The sequence below is a fragment of the Schistocerca piceifrons genome, chromosome 3 (assembly GCF_021461385.2).
Source record: "Schistocerca piceifrons isolate TAMUIC-IGC-003096 chromosome 3, iqSchPice1.1, whole genome shotgun sequence".
Lineage (NCBI taxonomy): Eukaryota > Metazoa > Arthropoda > Insecta > Orthoptera > Acrididae > Schistocerca > Schistocerca piceifrons.
In genome coordinates this window covers 457,213,382-457,236,119 of record NC_060140.1, presented here as the reverse complement: position 1 = coordinate 457,236,119, position 22,738 = coordinate 457,213,382, and the positions used below count along the sequence as shown (strand labels likewise).

Sequence of the window (22,738 nt, the reverse complement as noted above, 5' to 3'; positions counted from 1 at the left end):
ATGTCTGTAACACTCATGTATTCCTAGACATATATTATACATCCCTCCCATGGCTTCCACAGGTCATAATCTCAGATTGGATGTCAGTGACCACTGCTGTTAATCATGGGTGTTGACAGTGAAGGAGCTATCTACTGCTTTGAATGGTAATGGTGCTTCATTCTAATGAGAACAGTGGCTGGATCTGACTATGCTAGTGACTTCATTTTCCACACTGACTGACTGTGGAAGGCTTAGATTAAAGAAGTAATAGACTGACAGTTGCATTGATAGTTATTGTGTATTTTTCTTGGTAATGCAGTTTTCCCACATGCTGCTCGTTGTTACAAAAAGTTATATAATTTCATGAACAATTTCTATTTATTGTACTTATCTTTTTAGATGAATCTTGTAGGCAAGGGTATCATCTGAAACAATAGTGGTTGCTACTGTTGTGCATACCATTTGTTAATTTCAATTTAACTGATTGACCAACAGTCCTGGCACACACGTAAAGTATTTAGGAAAGCAAGAAAGTCTGTTGTGAGATAATGACTTGGCTGTAAAAATTACTGTGTGTGTATGTCCATTCGATCACCCCCCCCCCCCCCCCCCCCCCCCCACACACACACATACACACCAGCAAGTATCAGACTGAATTGTTTGCTTGTAACACCATAAATGAGATTACTAGCTTAACTTTTGGTTGATGCTAATATTATCTTTGACCAGAATTGTTGATTGGGAACTTCGGAAAATGGTAAATAAAATATCAAACACAAAATATTACTGATATATCTTAAAAAATTACAATTTTATTTTGTTGATTAAGTACATACCAGTTATTATCGTGACAATATATTTTCATCTTTTTATTTTTTGTAAAAAAAAAAAAAGAAAAAAAAAGAATATAATCAAATGTCACTGAACCTGCAGTTGCATAAAAACAGAAACAACATGTTTTTCGGAAATGAAAACACAAGAATTCCATGAACATAAAGTCTGTACTGTAAAATTTAAATTTTACACAGTCATAAATGTAAAAACTGCAAATTTCTTGCTGTACAAATTATCACAGCTAATAAAACAAAAATGGTAACATTGGTGGTATGAAACTATGCTGGTGTGCCAACTTTTGAAATGAATGTAGACACATTGCAAAAGTATATAAATAAGAATTATTTATACAAAGTAAGTAGAATTGCAACTGAAAGATAGAGTTCTGTACATCAGTCAATATTCTTGAATTTCTTAGTGTTCAAATTGCTACTGATTTGAAAGACTAAACATTCAATACACTGAGTTTTTATAACTACTGTAACTGTAATCTCGGTGTTTCTAGGAATTCTTTCCATACATCCAGTCCAATTCTGTTCACCTTGCACTCGAGTCTGCAGAATCTACAGTCTTTTATTACTATATGTATACTATGTACAATACAAACTCCTGCACTGTCTTACTCATAACCTTTTTACATTTGTCATGTCCTCTAATATACAGTTTAAGTACACAATGTGTGAGTTTTCACCCTGGTTTTAATAGGAATCTGAGGGATAAAAACTCATTCAAACCTAGTTGTTAATCATCTGTATGTGCCTTTTTCAGAATGAGAGGATTCACATCCTTCAACAGTTGACCGACGCTTCTTCACTGTCACTTCTGGAAACAAAGGAACAAACTGTAAAGAAGCATATCCAAATGCAAAATATATACTCAGGTATAGTGGAACAAATATTTTCACAAAATATGATTAAAGTTACAAATGAAAAGTAAAATATATAAATAATACTTTTGGTAGATAAAATATACTTACTTAAACCTCGCCATTACTAGAACAGCTGGCATGAAATTTACAGAAAAAAGTAATTAAAGAATATTAATCTTGAGCTCTCACAACTAGGAATTCCTCCACAAGGCAAAGAAGTAGTGCGTTGGGGCACACATATGAAAAGGAAAAAGTTGTGTACATCCGTGGAGAAACACTCAAAGTATCAGGGGGGAAAAATCACTGCTAAATCTCTAAATATTTTTCTTGAGCTTTTCACACAGGAATTTCTAGTTGTGAAAGCTGAAGATTCATTTCTGTTGATCCCTTACTTGCTCATAAAGTTTCCTAAGCGGTAAGTAGGTGCTTTTCATATTTTCTGTATGCATTCTGCAAGTTTTCTCCTCAAATTACTCAATATAGATGCAATTTACTATGTAGCACAGACAGGTGGAGGAATTCAAGAACAAGGTGTATTGTATGTATTAACCTCTGTACAGTAGTATATGTTACTTAAAATTTGACAGCATTTGTGTCAATCCAGGCCAAACAGTCAATTAGCTCACTAAATATACAAAATGACCTTATTTTACAATGAACTTTCATAGGTATATTTTTCAACAGTAAAAATGGAGCAACTCAATAGATTTGTCCAATTATTCAGTTTTGGAAAATCAAAACTATGTAGAACTGGCATACAGGCTAATGAGAATGTTACCATTGTTATCTCACCTTCAGGTAGTGGTGGGGACTGTTGTTTTGATTTGGCACGTCTTGAAGTTACATTGAAAAGTGGCCTTGGTTTATACAATTCATCACTGCTGTACCGTTGGCCACGATAAGCTGTTGTGGCACTCCTAAATAGAAAGCAAGAATGAAAGCTTATAGAAAAATTGTATACATGGTCTCTCTGTACATTTCACAGATATGTAAAGCTTAATGCTGCTAGTCAAACTGAAATCTACCTCAGTGTTCTTTTGCTTTCAGACTCCTCTTGGTTCAAATTCACAGTATCCACATCACCATCTCCTATGTTTCCTGCTTCTGTAATGTCAAAAAACAAACTTTTGTAAAAGAGCAATTATTATAAATGTTTGAAAAATATCAGCTACAGATATGTGATAGGATACTGAAACTAACCTCTGTTGTCCACTATTTTTTTGTTCTGTTCTCCAGATGATGCTGATACATCACTCTCGGGACTCAGTGGCATGACAAAATCAGGTGTAGATGTCCGACTGTTACTGTTGTCCACTACTACACCTTTTCCAGGAGCAGGTCTGCCAAGTCCAGGTCGTCTACTGCGACCTAACAAGTTGCGTCTTGGTTCTGACGCAGGTTTAGGCAGGTTTTCTGTTATGCCAATAACTTTTTCTGGTGAAATCTGTTTCTGCATACCACTCTCTAGCATCAAGTCTCTCAGAGAATGGAAAATTAAATCAGCAGATAGTGGTACTTTCTCATCATCTGAACTGCTTTTGTCAATGTTGTTGTCTACATTAGACTTTTCATCTCCAACATATTCATCCTCATCAGAGTCTGCAATTACATAACGATTATCTGGACCGTTGCTGGGAGTGCAGTTCACAGCATGTGAGTTATCAGGCTCAGAATTGAGATGTGGAGTCTCACGTACTTCAGGTGCTGAAACTCGTTCGAGAGCACTTTCTGATGGTGCAGATGGTATTTTATCAACACATGCTTCTGCCTTTTGTTCCGTATTTATTTGCTTGTATATGTTCCCAGTAGATTTTGTTTTACCACTACCACCACCATTTCTTTTAAAATGCCTTTTGTGAGAATGTACTGCATTATTGTCACTACTATCTATATCTGTGGTAGCCATAGGAACCCACTCCAGAACATAGCCTTTGGGTAGTTTCTTGCTTGTTGCACTAGCATCAAACTTGGCATGATTAAGTTCAGAGGAACTCTGGCTGTTATCTACAATGTTCTTGTTTGTTTCATAATGTGCTGTGCCTGAACTGTCAATTGCTGTTCTTGATTTTTTAGGAATTCCACCTGGTACATCCTTTCCAGTATTTGTTTTAGATTTAGACAATGTAGGAATGTCATTTGTTTCACCAGTGATGTCTTCAGATCTCAATGTTTTAGCAGCACTATTTGCTTCTGTTACAGAAACAGTAAGGTCACTATCAAACCCAAAATGCTGACGCACATATTTGTCAACTATTTCCTTAACAACTTTACACTTCAAATGTGAAAGTGAGTGAGAGGTTGATGTTTCTTCATTATCACTGTCACTACAATCTGTGAAACAAATAGGATTTGAATAAAGGTTTTCTTCATAAGTTCTTATATAAGCTGCAAGATTTTCTGTCTGTTGTGTTGACGCTTGTTCAAAATGTGTGAGATCACCATCTACATCACTGTTATCATGGTCATCACTGTCTTCATTAGGAGAATCTTCTTCTTCAGGCTTGAAAACACTACTTGGAACTGTCTCATTGTCTGTATGCATATGAGTATTTTGCTTCACATTCTGCAGTACGGTTTCTTTTGATGGCAGTGGTATACCTTCCTGAGACACCAATTTATCTTCATCATTTGTCAATGCATCTTCACACTCTGAAACCTGGAAACCCACTGGATCAGAGGACTGCAATTCTCCTTCTTTAACACCAGCTGTGCCTAAGATTTCAGTATCATTCTGCTGTTTCCCCCTCCGATCCTTTATTTCACTGTGCTTACCATTGTGATATCTGTTTCGATTTTCTATCTTGGCCATTGATTTTCGTAGCTGCATTATTTTCTTGATCTCAAAAATGTTTGCAGCAATTTTTGGTTTTTTTAACTTCAGTACCAATTTTCCAGAGTCATTGCTACATGAATACTCATCTAACTCCTCTTCGCTCTCAGAATGCTGATGGAGAGGTCGTTTTTTTAATGGAAGTAAGGAAGATGGAGATGACTCTGGTGATTTTGAAGGGGAGTCATCTTCATTGCACTCTTCAGATCTTGCATTTGTATCTTGTGATTCAGTGACACCACCTTCTGTTTTTCCAGTGCCACTATGCCTACTGCTTTTCTTCTCTTGTTTTTGTGAAGACTGAGATTCTGTACTCTTTCCCTGGGACTTATCACATGAAGTACCATTGCTGTCTCTATCAGTCGACCTACGGTCTTCTGAATTTTTGTCTCTGTGAACAAAATGATCATCCGGTGCACTTTTGCTCTTGTTTTCCTTCTTTTTCTCTTTATCTTTATTTTCATTTTTTTGTGATTTGTTTTCGCTTTTCTTATCAGATTTTCTGCTGCTACTGCTACTACTGCTTTCCCTGCTCTTATCATGACCTTTCCTATCTTTTTCATTCTTTTCATGAATTCTTTGTTTGTCTTTATGTGATTTTTCTGCACTTTCGCCAGACTCAGTTTTAGATTGATCTCTCATCTTTTCTTTTTGGTCTTCTTTGTTAGTTATTTCTTTTTCTGGTTTGTCATCATTAGATTTTCTAGGCTTCCCATCAGAGACATGCTTAGTTTTATCACTTTTATATTTATCTTTACTTCGTTTGCTATCTGATTTATGTTTTTCTTTCTGTTCTGCGTCCTGATGAGTCAGTTTTGAGGATGAGTTTTCATTTCTTGCCTTCTCCTTTTCACTCTTGGATTTTTCATCTATTTTAGTTTTGTATTTGTCGCTTTTTTCTTCCTGCTTCCCTTTATCTTTCTCTGATGTTTTGCTAGACTTATCCTCTCTAGACTTCTCTCTCCTTGAGCTATCTTTACCTGCTTCCTTTCGATCTTTATACGTGTTTCTGTCATTTTTCTCATCATGGCGAGAGTGATCCCTTATCTTTTCTTTCTCTGATTTAGAGTCATGTCTTGAACGTTCTCTGTCACTTCTTTCCTCATGTTTGTGTTTATCTTTACTTTCATCTCTTTTACTCCGTTCTTTTCTCTCATTTTGCTTGTTTCTTTCTCTGCTGTCATCACGCTTGGAGTGATCCTTAGTTCCTTCTTTTGACTTTCTGTCGTCATGTTTCATATGTTCCTTGCTACTATCTTTTTGAAGTTTGTCATGTCGGCTTCGATCTTTGGTAATTTCCTTTTCAGATCTTGAACGTTCTTTGGTCCCATCCTTTGTGTGTCTGTCACTCTGAGAATTATCTTTGCAGTGTTCTTTCTTTCCCTGTTCTCTATGTGGTTCTTTAATATTTTCTTTTCTTGAAGAAACTTCTTCAAGACTGCTACTTCTATCGTGTGACATATCTGTTTCACTTTTAGTCTCAGCTTCACATTTAAGTTGTTTTGTATTGTGTCCTTCTTTAATAAACTGTTTATTATCTTTTGTTTCATCCCCAGGTGGGATACCCATGGAGGTAATACTTTTAGCTTCCCCTTCATGTTCTTTGAATTTTCCAATTAGTAGCTGAGAGTCATTTGTGTTAAATGATTCTTGGATACTATCATAATGATGGATACCTTGAAGGGACTGGCTGTCTTTTGTGTCAGTGTCTGTCTCAAATTGTGTGTCACTTTTGATGTCAATGTGGTCCATTTTACTGTAGCCATCAAGTGAATTATCTTTTAGCAAAAATGTTTCTGTATCTTCATTCTTAAAGTTAACACTTGTACTGTTTGCAGGAACTATGTTTTTTTGTTTGATATCAGATAGTGTTGGAGTGATAGGATTCCCTTCACTACAATATATTTCATTAACATTATCTTCGCCAAAATTATCAGTATGTTTTTCCACCATACTGCTCTGTTCAGAAACCTCAAGAGAGTCATAATTACTATTCAGATTATCATCCCAACTGTAATCATTTCCAGATTTATTTGTAAGATTATCCTGATTTTCAATTTTATTGTCTTTAAAAATAGAAGAAAAAATTGCCATTTTAGATTTAGGTTTTGCAGCTGAGACCTCTGCTTCACTTACATTGCATGATTCCATTCCTGCATAAAGCTGTGATTGGGAGTCATTTTCATCAATACTGTTTTTTGGTGTCTCTTCTGTCTGAATGCTAGCTGAATCAGCAAAATCAAATTCACACTTTTGTAATTTATTAACAATGCTTTCTGTGTTGCTTTGTGAGTGTTTGTTCCTGAGCACTTCTTCATTTATCTGCACATCTTTACTTTTATCCTGATGTTCTTCTGTCACATGAGGTGAATGGCTAAAAACATGTTGTTGTGAAAACGAAGCAATTCCTTCAAATTTTTGTTTCAAAGAATCTTCTGAAATTTGGGAAAAAGCCCCCTCTTTGTTGTCATTAGCAAGTATTTTCGAAGACTCCTTCTGCTCATCTGAAAACTCCATAGATAATCTGCTGTTAGATGATACTTTGGACAGTTGGCTATCCTGGCTTACTACATCTGACACTGGACATTTTGGAACAGACACGTCTTTTTTACTGTCAGAAAATGAAATGTCGGAAATCTGACTGTCTTCGCTACTGAGACCTGATATATCAGACAAATTGCTGTCATTTGAATCATGGTTTGAATGTATTCTTTCTATTGGTTCAAATGGTGGAGATGATTCTTCTTCTTCAGTAACTTTACTCTTATCTAGTCCATCATCATTATTATCCAATTCTTCATCTTCTTCTTCTTCTTCATCATTATCATTATCTTCATTATCAACATCATCGTCATCATCTTTGAAGGTATCACTTTCTGGAGAAATGGGATCCAGATCTTTTGGAAGCATCTCACTAAGAACCTGAAGGGGCTCAGGTTTCTTTTCAGGAGGCTGCTGTATTGGTGGAGGGCACATGGTAACTGCAACAAGAATTTTTAGTAATATATCTCAGGAGCAAAACTGTATTGCATCAAATACAAAATAATATTGTGTGCATTAGTCATTGCGAGAAAATGTTACAAACAGCAGAAAACATTTTCTACAATTACTTTCATGGAACGAATGTTACCTCATATCTACAAGTTGTATTAACATACACTCGTACAACATAGGAAGAAAGCAACATTAGATACTGTTTATTAAACTTTTGCTATTTTTTATTTTCCCCTGCTATTGACTATTTGGTCAAAATTATACTTTCAGGGAAACAATGCTGTTTATGCAATTTGCAGCTTCCAAAAATTTAACTCTATATGAAATAAAATAATTAATCTTGGGTATAGAAGTATAAAACATGTCACAGTGGTATACAAGTACTAACATGTGCAAAAAAGCTAAGTAAATAGCTGATTTTATCTAGAAAAATCACAAATAAACACTGGCAATGATAGACATGACACATGTAATGGATTTTCTGAACTTCCGCCTGCAGCACAAATCTTAAGACCTTTCTTTTTTAGCAGATATATCTGAATAAACTTCAGGCTTATTTTCTCTTAAGCACTGTGCGTTTAGGAATTACTTCCTTTCTGATGTAATAACATATACTTGACTAAATAACCATCTCCATCTTATTTTCTATGCCTGAATTTCACTCAGATTTATTAAGTCTCAGGTATAACTATTAAAAACACTGTGATTGTGTGTCATTCTGACACACTTCCTATTCTATACAAAGCCTCACTACCTATCTTAAAATTTCTTTCTAAACTACTTAATATATCAGATTCAATAATTCGTGTAGTACTCATGTTTCGACAGCTGCATTCACCATCATTGTAACTGCTGATGAAAAAGAAGCACTAAACACTATTTCATTTACTCTACATCTACCTCCTCTCCCTCACGTCTCCGCTCCTTAAATGTTTGTTCACCCGAAACATCTATATTTAAGTCTGTCAGTTCATCATGAGACTTGTTAGAGCAGATGTGCCTGACACTGTACAGAGCAAATGTGCCTGACACTACTCAGTAAAAGCTTCTTTCTGTTCTTGTGTGTGTGTGTGTGTGTGTGTGTGTGTGTGTGTGTGTGTGTGTGTGTGTGTGTGTTTTGTTTAGCATATCAGTTAGTAAATGAAATTGCAACCATGTACTTTATACCACCAATTGTTAAATTCAGTTGTTTTAGTAGCAATATTGAGTTGGAGAGGAATTTAGCAGCCAGTAAAGGCAACAGGTGATTTTTGCCTTATTGTATTATTTTATATTTCAAAACTGTACCCAACAAAGCAGCTACTGCAGTAACCAGTATTGATACAGAACCAGGATCCCATCATATGAAAGATACACTTCGCTGTATCCATGTAGGAGATTTGCTAGTTCCATTTACTGTTTGTCAAGTCTTTCGAAATGTGCTTCTCTTTGTTTCCTTTTTCTTATAAGTGGACAATGAAGAAATGTAATGAGGTTATATAAACTGAAGGGTCTCTGTGTCACAGTATTTCCATTATTACACAACCTCTGTCCAGGAAGTTTGGTGAATGGTGTCATACAGCTCACGTGTGCCACTGCCAAACCCTGTACTGGACAGGTTAAGACATTTCTGAAAATGTTCGCAATGGCACTGTGCATGTGTTTTTGTGTAAGCAGCACAATGTACAGTGAAGGTGAAGTGCAAGCAGTTGAAATGGAAAATGGATTAGCGAACAAATATGCTGTACTGTCTGAAACTTGGAAAATTAGCAAACAAGGAAAATTAGACAACAGTTTACAAAGGACATGCTATCACCTTCAAGTGTGTTTATGAGTGGTTTAAATGCTTCCAAGAAGAGTGAGACACCCTGGAAGGCGCCCCCTGAACTGGCTGGCATGCAACTTCCCACACACTCTGAAAAACATACAGAAAGCGAAAGAACTTTTGTTCCAGGATAGTCATGTGACAGTATGAATGATAGTATGGGAAGTGGGAATCAGTCATGAGACAGCTCACTTCATAGCCACCAGGATTTGGTTAAATGCAAGCTTTTTGTTACCTCATTCCCCACTTTGACACTGGAACAAACACCACTTTGACTTAATGCCTCTGGAGACCTCATCAGCCTGGCAGATTGAGACCCAAACCACCGTCACAAGCAACACCTTGAAGGCAAGTGTCATAGTAAGTACTGACAGGTCATGGGTCACCAAAAAACAAGAAGGAGCAGAGTCATTGAAAAACCAGAAGGTGCATAGTGAGAGGTTCAGCTCAAGGTGTTCTTCGAGTCTGAGGGTCTCACTCATAAAGAATTCCTTTCTGAGGGCACCATGATAAATACCATTTCCTATTTGGAAATACTGAACTGTCTGCTGTAACAGATGAAGTGGGTACACCCCCGTATGCCAAAGAAGGCAACTGGATGGACATTGCTCCACGGAATTGTCTGGCCACACACTGCCTTTCCAGAACAGCAGTTCCTGGGGGAGTTGTGTCACTTAATCAGCCACCCTACTCCACAGACTTGTCTCCCTTGGACTTTTTGGAGATCTGATGTAATGTTACAACTCAAGTGCAACATAATGTTACAACCCAACTGAATGCTATTCCTAAAGATGACTGTGTCAGGAGTTTCCACTATGTGTACAGCTGTTCCCAGAAATCCATTACCATCAACGTGAACTTTGAAGGACCAATGCTGTTTCAGGTAAGCCAAAAATCCATTTGCAATTGAAACACATTCATCAAACTATCCTGGACAGATGTTGAATTTTGCTTTCCTTTACTTGGAGGCTAATATTTACAAAATTCTTGATAATGAACCACAGCATTATACAGTGATGTGTAGTGTAAAAGCCTCCCAGCACGATGTTAACCAAGAAGTGGAATAGTACATGACAGTACACTACATAGGAGCTCTACAGATCCAACTATGATTACATTTTCAGAACTAGCCCATAAAATGGTAACATTCGTACCTATATAAAACAGTAATCCTACAAAGAATAACTAGTTACTTACCTGGAAAACCATTAAGAATATTTACCAGCCTCTTACTAAGACTGGCAGGTTCATATCTACTACACATCTTTTTGAACACACATCACTTTGCAAGTGAGGAGAATGTGCTATCTGGAGGGAATGTTTAAGTGAAGTCCACATTCAGATGTAAACGAAACTTTCTTTGTGAAAGAGCTTTAAGATGAGTTATTCATGCAATGTTGACAAATTTAAGGACAAAATTATGCCAGAAATTATTTAACATTAAATTTGGAAGGTAACCTAATAAGTTTTTTTTCTGGAAATATGTACAGGTGTCCACATTTATTTATCTATTAACTGTGGGATATGACACAAGAATGAGAAATAATATTTAAAGAGTTAAGGATACCAGATACAGAAAATGACAAACAAACCTTTATTATGAGAAAAACAGAACTATGATTGTTAAATATAGGCAGCAAATGGCAACTTCATGACTTCAACTTTTGAAGTTGTATTTTAACTTATCCCGCAGCTAAACGAATATGTCTTGACACTGCTAGGAAGAATTGTACAGTTTCAAACAAACAAAAATTACAATCAAGAAAAAGTACACATATGGTTTCACAGAAACAAGTATTACAATTATGCAGTGACTGATGTGAAAACAGAATAACAACAAAGAAATGTTTACTTATACAAAAATATTGTTCCTTCATGAGTAGAAGACAAAGAACTATCTGATTACTTACATTTTCGATTAAGCAATGGACAAGTTTACAGAATCATCACGTCATGTGTTCACTTACAAATGGGTGCACACATTTAACAGAACAAACAGCTATTCTGCAGTGTTTCATGTGTAGCAAAACATTCATTAATTGTCATATTTAATGGACTTATTAATTTATATTAAAACTATTTATGTAAAGAATTGATACAACTAGAAAGATATGGATAGTAGTTCTAATTTTCTGGTGAGATGTGAATGAACGTAATTTCATATTGCTTAAAATAAGAAAAGAAAAGAAGAGACTTAGATACAGAAGATATAAACAGTATTCATTATTCAGAGTTTCTCACCTTGAACCTAAAAATGATCTCATACTGAAGCTAAACAATATTCTCCTGATGTTAAAAATTCCAGGTACTCTTGCATTTATAGAGCGCATAGAGGGCACCACCATCCATCATGTGATGTTGACGGTATGCCTATCTTTGGAAGGCGTCATCATTCTCGATTAAGAGTAATCGATTGTCATTCTGCTGGGGGAACGTCGAGAACTTTAAAACTTCCTCTTTTCTAATAAAATTATGGTGTTTGTGAATCTCTATTGCTTCTCTATACGTGCGCACATGATAATGGGATGTTCGTGCTAAAACGCTTGTTTCATTAAATTTAATTTCATGGTTCCCATCTCGAAAAACACGCTCAGCTACAGCCGATTTTTCGATGTGTCCTAAGCGACAGTTTCTTTTATGTTCGGCTAAGCTGGTGTTTACACTTCTTTTCGCTGTTCCAATATATACTTGTCCACAACTGCAAAGAATTTTGTGCACCCCAGGTGTTGCTAGGGGGTGTCGGGCATCTTTTGCATTTCTTAAATATTCCTTAATCTTCTTGGTGGGTCTGAAGATGGTTTCAATCCCATACTTGGCCAGAACTTTCCCAATACGGTCTGTGACTTTATTAATGAATGGTAGGAAAACTTTTCCAGTAGGTGACCGCTGTTGCTCTGGATTTCTGGATTCTTTTCTTCTTTGATGGAGGGCTCGATCAATTTCCTTGCTGGTATATACGTTTTTCATTAAGGCTGACCGTAAGTGATTAAGTTCATCTTGCAAGTAAGCTGGCTCTGTCCACCAAGGTTTTCATGACACCTCTTCTTTGCGTAGGATGATGGTTTGATTCCTTGTTGAGGTATCGATCCGTGTTATTGTTCTTTCTATATACGTTGTGGCCCAGCGTATATAGAAACCATCTTCAGACCCACCAAGAAGATTAAGGAATATTTAAGAACTGCAAAAGATGCCTGACACCCCCTAGCAACACCTGGGGTATACAAAATTCCATGCAGTTGTGGACAAGTATATTTTGGAACAACGAAAAGAAGTGTAAACACCCGCTTAGCCGAACATAAAAGAAAATGTCGCTTAGGACACATCGAAAAATCAGCCGTAGCTGAGCATGTTTTTCGAGATGGGAACCACGAAATTAAATTTAATGAGACAAGCATTTTAGCACGAACATCCCATTATCATGCACGCATGTATAGAGAAGCAATAGAGATTCACAAACACCATAGTAATTTTAATAGAAAAGAGGAAGTTTTAAAGCTGGACAAAATATGGATGTCGACGTTGTGCCAGCAGAATGACAATCAATTACTCTTAATCGAGAATGATGACGCCTTCCAAAGATAGACTTACCGTCGACATCACGTGATGGATGGTGGTGCCCTCTATAAATGCGAGAGTACTGGAGCCTCAGTGGCAGTAGCCGGACGACCTGAGAAGATGTCTCCCGCAGATGGAGACAAAATGTTAGGTGGAAATTTTATGCATTGACCACACCTCTCAGCCCGGAATTTTTAACTGAAGACAACACCGGCTGTGAAAGCCTACACTGTATGATTAATATTCTCCGGTATTCATGTGGACTCCAAATTAACACAAAGTGCTGAAGTTTCATTTTAAAGCATCTCAACTGATTGAAGGTCTATTTGTTGAGAAAGCTGTTATGTGTGTGTGTGTGTGTGTGTGTGTGTGTGTGTGTGTGTGTGTGTGACACTCTTAACTCTCAAGACAGATTCACCCAAAAGCTAGCAATATTCTCAGCCTTAATACACTCTTTGTGGGACTTCCACAACTGTTGTTAAAATTTTTCTTAATAAATAAATCTGCTCCAGTTGTACTTGGCTAATACTTTATTTGGATAAAATCGTACACACGATCTGGGTTTCAGTATGTAAATCTCATCTTAAGACACGTGATAGCGCTCGAGAAAGTTGCACCAGTCATGTAAAAACAATCCAGCAAATTTTGTCAAGTAGCATGTGAGATCCTGCACGAGTGACGCATGAAGTTTCTCTGAGTCAACCAATACTGCACAGATTACATGGGGCCATGTAGGTGCCCAGCCTGCCACATATCGTGGGAGCCTAGCAAGATCAGTAAAAAGACTGCTGCACGAATCGAAATGAGACTCTTGTGTACACATATACGCCAGTTTGGTGGTGCCCGCTCTCTGGCAAATATGTGTACACAGGAATCTCATTTCGGTTTGCACAACAGTCTGTTTACCGGTCTTGTTGGGCTTCCACAATACGTGGTAGGCTGGGCACTTATGTGGTCTCCTTCACCCGGTGTGGTACTGGTTGACTCAGAGAACCTTTTCATGCATCACTTGAAAGCTACTTGATAAATTTGCTGGACTTTTTACATGATTGGTACAACTTTCTTTTCATGCATCACTTGAAAGCTACTTGATAAATTTGCTGGACTTTTTACATGATTGGTACGACTTTCTTGTAAGCAATCAAGTGCCTGAAGATGAGATCATATTGAAACCTGGCTCATAAGTACGATTTTATCCAAATAAAGGATTGGTCAAGAAGAACTGGAGTGGATTTATTCATCATGAAAAATTCTCAGTCATATTTATGTGCCTACTGATGATTCAATGCCTCAAATATTCTGCTTATTGTAACCATTACTCCTTTCATTATTTATATTCTGTATTATTGTATTCGTTATTATTTTCCTTTTTGTTGCAAAAAATTGGTATCTGATATTACATGAGTGTCATAAATATTTCAGTATTGGGAATGAGTATGTAAGAAAGTATTTGCGTTCAGATTAACTAATGTTTTAGGAAAAACAGAATATGGCCCAATTACTTTTGTCACAAATTATGCAACATGCACCAAATTTTCTTTCATATGAAAGAATTCCAAGTATCTTCTCACACAGTAATTTACTTGGTAACAACAGAAGACTCAAAGGGTTGCAGTCAATTATTGTAACAGTGGACAGGCAGGCCACAGTGCAGAGAATTACTCACACATTCAATGCAGGATGATAACAGGTGAGCGGTCCTTGCTATGGGGTACAGAAGCTCCCACACCACGAGTATACATCTGATCGCTGCTTGTCAAAGGAGACATACATTATTGTGATCATATTGCTACACTGCTTTGGATGCTTGAAGCACTGGAAGATTTGAAGCACTGGAAGATTTCAGTTGCTCTGTGATATGAGATGAGCATACGTTAAAAAAACACACAAAGCAATACATTCTGTTATCAAAAGAGCACCATTCAGGCAGATGGTAGAGGTATTCAAACTGGGGAAATGTTTACACAGGAGGAAACAGGTTATCTGACTTGTATGACATCATCATTCACTGATGAGTGACACAGGAGCCTACTATGTGATTATGTTCATCCGTTTGTTCACTTTTAGCACACTGCAGGCAACCTGTACATTAGTGCAGGCAACCTGTACATTATCAAGGCAACACTCCAAAATGGTTTAAGGAATGCTCCAAAAACACTAAGAGTGCTTGATGGGCCACTAGATCACATGATCTCAATTTTACTGAGCATACTTTGAATACCATTGAGTGAGATGTGTGAATTTTGGACCCCACTTGAATCCTCCCCTGTTGAGTTGCCAGCAGCAATTGAGTGGTCATGAATTGGGATGGCTCCCCAATACCATGGCACATAAGTGTCTTATTCAGCTGCTCATGAATGTCCAATAAATACAGAAAAAATAGTTACTTGATTAGCAAATGAAGATAATGTGCCTGTTGAGTTAATGTCTCATTTGAGCTCTGCTACACCAACAGAGAACTCTTTTACAACTATACTTTCAAAAAAAGGAGGTCCATTAGAAACGCAATTACACTAAATGAATGTCGTAATTACTTTCGCAGTTATCTACAACCAACCTAATGTTTGTACACATGTAGCAAATGGCAAGGTAGAATTGTTAATTAGTACAACTTGTGAGTGTGCTGCTATAAACATTACTGTTCACTTTTCCAGTCAATGTTATGAACAGTGAATGCATTTTATGATGCCTCATTTGTTATCTATCAACGCCTGATATAAAATAATTGTACACTGTAGTTTATTTTTAAGTGACTTAGTAGATTCTCATTCTCATTGAAATACTTTCGCCTTTCCAATTCTTCTAGTTGGGTATTATTATTTGTCCTTCTCTTATTTTTTCTTTCTTGCACCCTCCCCTTTAAAAAATCCTCACCACACACTATAAATAAATAAAAACAACAAAAAAAGTGTGAAACTTTAATTACTCAATTATCAATTATGACACATTGCACAGCCTTTATTATGATGCATTTCAGAGTCGTCGTTTGAATATCAGGTCACAGATTTCACTTTTAGCTCAGCAAAATCCCAGAAAATCAACTGTGTAAAAATTCCTGTAGTAATTTGGATCTGTGTTTGCATTCCTTGAGAGCTCTGCATTTGAGATTTGTACACTCACACTGTTTACAAACAGTAACAAAGGAATTACACTTTGGGGAAAGGCATCTCTGGTGAACTATCATTACAATGTAACAATAAAAATAATCAATTTTTGACAATATAATGCAACTGGATAGATAAAAAAATCTACACGCCAAGGGGTGGCAGCAGAACATACACATAAAAGAACGCTATACTTATGCAAGCTTTTGGAGTCACTCACTCTTTTTTCTGGCAGAAGGGTTGAGAGGGAAAGAAGAGAAGTGAAGGAAAAGAACTGGAGAGATTTAATAAATGGGGTGGATTTCAGAAAAGCCACCCAGAACCACAGGTCAGGGGAGACTTACCAGATGGAATGAGAAGGAAAGACTGATTGTTGGGGACTGCACGGTGCAAAACTTGAAAACCAGAGAGTGTATTGTATGTAATTGAGGTGGGAGAGGGATGGCAAAAATTAGACAGGTCAGAAAATGAAAGATGTAGGAAACTAAACGGAATGGAAAGGAGTAGTTACTGTGAAGAAATGCTGAGATGGAAGAAATTAGCATAAATTAAGGCGAGGTGGGTGGTGAGACTCAAGGACATGTTGTAGCCCTAGTTCCTACTTGTAAAGTTCTGATAAACTGGTATTTGAGGGAAGAATCCAGATGGTGCGTGTGGTGAAATGGGCACCAAGGTCACGACTGTCATGTTGTAGAGCACACTCTGCAACAGGATATTGTGTGTTGCCAGTGTACATCCCCCTTTGCCTATGCCCATTCATCCTAACTGATAACTTGATGGTAGTCATGCCAATGTAAAAGGCCGAACAGTGTTTACATAACTAACAGCTGGTATATGACGTGCTGTTCCACAGGTGGCTTTCTCTTTTATAGTATATGTTTTGCCAGTTACAGGGCTGGTATAGGTGGTGGTAGGAGGGTGCGTACGGCAAGTCTTGCACAGTGGGGACAGTCACAGGGGTAGGAGCCACAAGGTAGGGAGATGCGTGCAGAAGGAGCATAGGGTCTGACAAGGATATTGTGGAGATTGGGAAGGTGATAAGAAGTGTTTCTAGGTGTGGTGGGTAAAATCTCAGACATGATTTTAGGTCACGGAATTGTCAGAGTAGCTGATTAATTACATTCAAGACCTGGGTAATACTGAGTGACATTGGTGTGTTCCAAAGTTGTTTTCCAGCAGGATCAGCAGTACCAGGACTGGATGTGATGGCCCGGGATCCATAAACCTTCAGCCCCTGCTTTGGTTTAGATACATTGATGACATCGTTGCCATTTGGACTCATGGAGAGACTGACCTTTAAAATTCCTGGAATCTTTAAATACCTTCTCCCAATTAAATTTCACATGGTCCTATTCCAAATACCATGCCACTTTCCTTCATGTTCATCTTGTCCTCACCGAAGGCCAGCTACACACTTTTGTCCACATGAAACCCACTAACAAACAACAGTACTTACACTTTGATGGTTTCCATTCTTTCCATGTCAAACGTTCCCTCCCATACGGCATTGGCATTCAAGGCAACCATATTTATTCAGATGCAGACACTTTACTGTGATACACCACCATCCTTTGCTGGATGTAATTATCCCACCAGCCTAGTTCAGTGGCAGATTTGCCAGGCCATCACATCCAATCCTGCTACTGCTGAGCCCTCTGAAAAACAATTTTGGAGCAGACCACTTTCCACTCAGTATAACTCTGGTCTTGAATGTATTAATCAGCTACTTTGACACAACCATGTCCTCCTAAAATCATGCCCTGAAATGAGATCCGTTCTGTCTAAGATTTTGCCGCCACACCTAGAATAAACATTTATGATGTTGCTGAGCAACAATCATAGATTATTTTTCAAAGGAACACACTGTCACTTGATTGTTTTATTGGTTAAGTACAACCTAGGCTTTGGCCTTTTATGCCATTTTCAAGTATTTGATTTTATGTCTTTAACGTATGTTGCAGGACACGTAACATGTTGTCAGGCTCAAAGTTGGCCATGAATGAAGAAAAATATTGGCTCCCCATGAAATGCTAGATGTAAACCACCATCTTGTAACAGATGAGTAAATAATCATGGAAGCACATAACATTTAGTAAAAACAGGCTTATGTTGGTAAATAAAAGATGAGCATGTATCCTTAAAACATAATAATGGTGAAATCAAAGAGTATGATTAATAGAACAATTAATTATTTGATTGTTCTACTACTCATACTCTTTTAATTTACTAAATATGATATGCTCCCACAATTATTTGCTGATCTGTTGCAAGATAGCGATTTTACATCTGGCATTTCGTGGGGAACCAATGATTTCCTTAATTTATGGCCAACTTTGAACTTGACAACTTGTTTTGTGTCCTGCAATATATGTTAAAGACATAATACTACCAAAGGGAGAGCTGCCTGTGAAACGACACATCATATACCTTCTGTTATGTAAACACTGTTTGGCCTTTTACATTGGCATGACTACCACCAAGTTATCAGTTAGGATGAATGGGCACAGGCAATAGGTGTACATTGGCAACACACAATATCCTGTTGCAGAGCATGCTTTACAACATGCCTGTTTCACCACATGCACCATCTGGGTTCTTCCCAAATATCAGTTTCTCAGAAGTCTGCAGTTGGGAACTAGTGCTGCAACATGTCCTTGATTCTTGCCACCCACCTGGCCTTAATTTACGTTAATTTCTCCAACTCAGCATTTCTCTTTAGTAACTATTCCCTTTTTCACTCCGTTTAAGTTTTCTACATCTTTCACTTTCGGATCTGTCTATGTTTCACCATTCCCCTTCCACCTCTGTTACATACAATGCACTTAGCTTTTCCCTTTAATTAACTCATGCATGATGTTTTTGCAGAATCTCTATGTTGTATACTACCCTGTCTTCCACCTTTAGGCTCTCAGTTTTCAAATCTCATCCAGTGCAGTTTCCAACAATCCATCTTTCCTTCTCATCCCATCTGGTAAGTCTCCCCTGATCTGAAGTTCTGGGTGACTTTTCCAAAATTTACACCTTTTCCTACACATCTTCCATCCTTTTCCTTCACCCCTCTTCCTTCCCCTTCGAACCCTCTGCTGGGAGGAGGAGCCACTGGCTTCAAAAGCTAGCGTAAGTATAACCTTCTTTTATGTGTGTGTTCTCTTGCCTCCAGTTGGTGAGTAGAGTTTTTTATCCATCCAATTACACTATATCATTACAATGGGTTTCATACAATTTGTAACTGTAGAACTGCATACACAAGAAATATTTAAAAAAAGTTCCACTTTGTGTTTTAGTTCCAGGACTTTTTTCACACATGTATAAGACTCGTGTGTACCAGAAGCTCCAAACATATGCAGTAGAAATTTCCTGAATCTCACAAAAACATGTAAGTTATATGACATTCAAAGCAGGATATGGCATTTAATTCATTAGAATTACTGAACAAAGAAAAATGCACTGAGAAGACAGAAAATTATTGGTCAAAATTCGTTATAATTGCTTGCCAATGATACACATTGCATGCGAGATCACTATGCTTCATTTACACCACGGGTGTTACATAACCAAGTTGTGAACATGGCTTCCATGATTGTTGTTTGCCTTATTGTGAAACTGAAGTTCATAGGTGTCAACACTGTACACCAATGATATGTGCCTAACAGACGAAGGCCAAAGAGAGTTGGATGAGCTGCACACCCAACAGTGGACCACAAGATGTGATATTTGACAGAATGCCACCTCATTTGTGTACACAGCAATGAAAGACAAAAATTTTCTGGCACAGTAGTGGAACACTGTTCAGGTGTACTGCTGTCTTCTGCTACAGTTTTCTAGTCCTTTTTATACGAGTTTCACATCAGCTTTGACTGCAATGATGACAAAATATATGTGGAATACTATCAACTCTTTGACAGCATCGCTGAGCACCATAAAGGCTAAACGTGTGATATTGCAGGATATCATGCACAATACTACCTGAAAAAAATTGTACATAAACAATAGTACTCACAAGGGGACCTTACAGAATAATTCTCTTTGATTTTCCTCGAATGTCAGTACCCAGACATCTACGGCAGATGGCTCAATTCTCAAACAAACTTGAAAAAAATCACATCTGAAGATTTTGGAGCACTGTTAAGTACAAAACATCTTGATGAATTTAACAGAGCTGAATGGAGAGCATAGAAGTCTTATAATCATGAGTTGTTGATTTAACTATCAGTAGCAGTAATTTTTTTCTTTACTTTTACTTGAATTCTATATTTATATTCACATGGAAATGTTAATTAATTAATAAATAATTAATTATAATTATTTAATATAAGTAACATCTTTTTACTTTTAGTTCCTAGCTGCATAAAAAGACAAGTATTCACAATAAATTAAAATTTGATAAAAGATGAAAAAAAAACATGACAGTATTCTTGGTATACACAGTTTTTCTGTTTGACAATAAGGCATCTCATGTTTCTGTATCAAATGTTAATTTATTTTCATGCAATGACAAATTGTACAAAATTATTTTTATTAAAAATTATGTATCAGTTTTAATTAACATTTCCTCTTTGACAATTAAAAAATGAACCGTAAACTTCAAAATTATTACTCTGCTATGCTACCGACTGGGCTAATGATGGCTCTTATAAATGCTCAAAATGTTTTGTACGTAACAGTGTTAATTCTTCAAATCTACATTGGTGATTTTTTCAAGTTTGTTTGTGAACTGCATCATACTGCTTTAGAAAATTTGTTTCAGTGCACTGATCTTCGGCTCATGTAAGTATGAACAAAATCAAAGAGGTCTTGTTGTCCGTATATTAACGCAGTTCTACAGTTGTATTTCAGCACAAGATGCAAAGAATGTTTACGATTTATAACTACACAGAAAATAGTCTGGTCTGCCCATTTATGAAACACTGCTCCTACTGGACATGCCCAATTATCATAAGTTATCAACTCTTTTTTGACATTCATCTAGTAGTGTGCAGTTTCTTACTACAGTGTGTTGTGGTGGAGACACTGAATGTATATTGACTGCACTCAAAAGACATTTAAACCTTGGACATTTGCTTATTACTTGTGTCACTACCACTGAAATATTCACTAACACTAGAGTACAACATTAACCGAATTCACTGGTCAGCAGTTAAATAACTTTAGTTTACGTGAAATGTACTTGATTTTCTTTTCGTGTTGGCGTTATTTTAGGTAAATGAGACAGGTAGTCATATACTCTGATACCTATGTCTCTGAGAAAGGTCCAGACAACTTATTTTGTTTACTAGATCACTGGAAAGTTTGTTTCTATTGACAGGTTCAATATTACGTAGCTTTGGTTTTTTTTGTATTACTTTCTGAGAACTAAATGGCAAAAACTGATGGATTGTGTGGCTTGTTTATTTTTCCTAATGTTTCCTTCAATTTCTACTGCCTAGAGGAATGAGTGCTGCTAAGGGAAGCAATCTATTTAATATCTACACTACATTACCGATTATCTTGTCATGCAAATACCTGCTGTTCTTGGAGGATTTCTTACTATATGTAAGGAATGTATTTTCTGTGTCCCAATAGCAAAGATGTGGGGTGTGTAAGATGGAAGCTCTGGTAGGGCTGTAGCAATGAGGAGTAATGCACAGAGAGTAAGCTCCACCACTCCTGCGCATAGTATCCACAAGATAAATTGGACTTGTGCCTTGTGTTTCATACTGAGCACTGATGATGGCATTAGTTGTTCTGAAGGCATTTTCCTGGCCTTAATGAGAATGATAAAAGGAAAATGCAGAAAACCTTAATTATATTGGCTGAATGAGGATTTAATTTCACTCCTCCAACACAAGTCCAGTGTCTTAACCACTGAATGAGCATACAAGGTGCATGTTTTGAGAGAATCCATAGCATGAAATAACGATAAAAATAGAGAGGTAAAGGAATTGCTTTAAAGAGACTGTTTACTACACTCAATAACAGTAGTTTTGTCCCTCAGGTGTACCTGCCACAGAGTAATCCTTGCACCTAGTTGTTGCAACACTGACATACTTAAAATGAGCTAACTTGCCATTCATTAGAAAACAATGTTGGCAGAATGTATGTGTCATTCCAGAAGACAATCACATAATGTGTTTTAAACTACTTAGGTAAAAATCTGTGCTAGTACCTTATTGTGTCTATAGAATGGCACAATATAGGAGTAAGCCTAATAGTGAATATGGTATGTGGCTGAGCTACTGTGTAAAGCTTAGTGGACATAGTACTGTAGCCAAGACAGACACAAAGCCACTTTACACACCAGTACAAGATTATAAGCCTACTAGGTCTTCAGGTGCTGAAGAGACTGAAAGAATGTATGGTGAAATAAAAGACATTATTCAATTTATTGAGACAGAAGACAATTTAAATTGTGATGGGGGATAGGAAATCAACAGAAAATAAAGGAAGAGAAAGGAAAACTACCAGGGGAAAGGGACTGTGAGAAAGATTGAAAGAGGAAGCCACTTGGCAGAATTTTGCTCAGAGCAAAATTCAATCATGGAAAACATTTGGCTTAAGAATCATGAAAGGAGGTTTTATGTGTGGAGCAGACCTGGAGATGACAGAAGATCTCATATAGCTGACGTAATGGTAAGACAAAGATGTCAAACTCACATTTTAAATTGCAAAATATTTTTAGAAGCAGATGCAGACACTGACCATAACTTATTGGTTATCAACTGCAGATTAAAAATGAAGAAATTGCAAAAAGGTATGAAATTAAGGAGCTGGGATCCATAAACTGAAAG

At 37.0% G+C, this 22,738-nt stretch overlaps 1 protein-coding gene across 2 annotated transcripts in view; it reads right to left on the bottom strand.

Moving 5' to 3' along the window:
• Positions 1–905: 905 nt before the first annotated feature.
• Positions 906–22,738, bottom strand: part of LOC124787736 (biorientation of chromosomes in cell division protein 1-like 1) — a 90,841-nt gene continuing 69,008 nt past the window's right edge. Inside the window, exons 1-5 of one of the 2 annotated variants that reach the window (XM_047254589.1) lie at positions 14,534–14,552; positions 2,885–7,495; positions 2,710–2,788; positions 2,477–2,601; positions 906–1,638 (exon numbers count right to left, since the gene is read on the bottom strand). In XM_047254589.1, coding sequence (XP_047110545.1) covers positions 1,562–1,638; positions 2,477–2,601; positions 2,710–2,788; positions 2,885–7,495; positions 14,534–14,537 — 4,896 coding nt within the window. In that variant the 5' untranslated portion in view covers positions 14,538–14,552 and the 3' untranslated portion in view covers positions 906–1,561. Of the gene's footprint in view, positions 1,639–2,476; positions 2,602–2,709; positions 2,789–2,884; positions 7,496–14,533; positions 14,553–22,738 lie in introns of those variants that run through there. The other variant, XM_047254588.1, reaches the window with a different exon arrangement.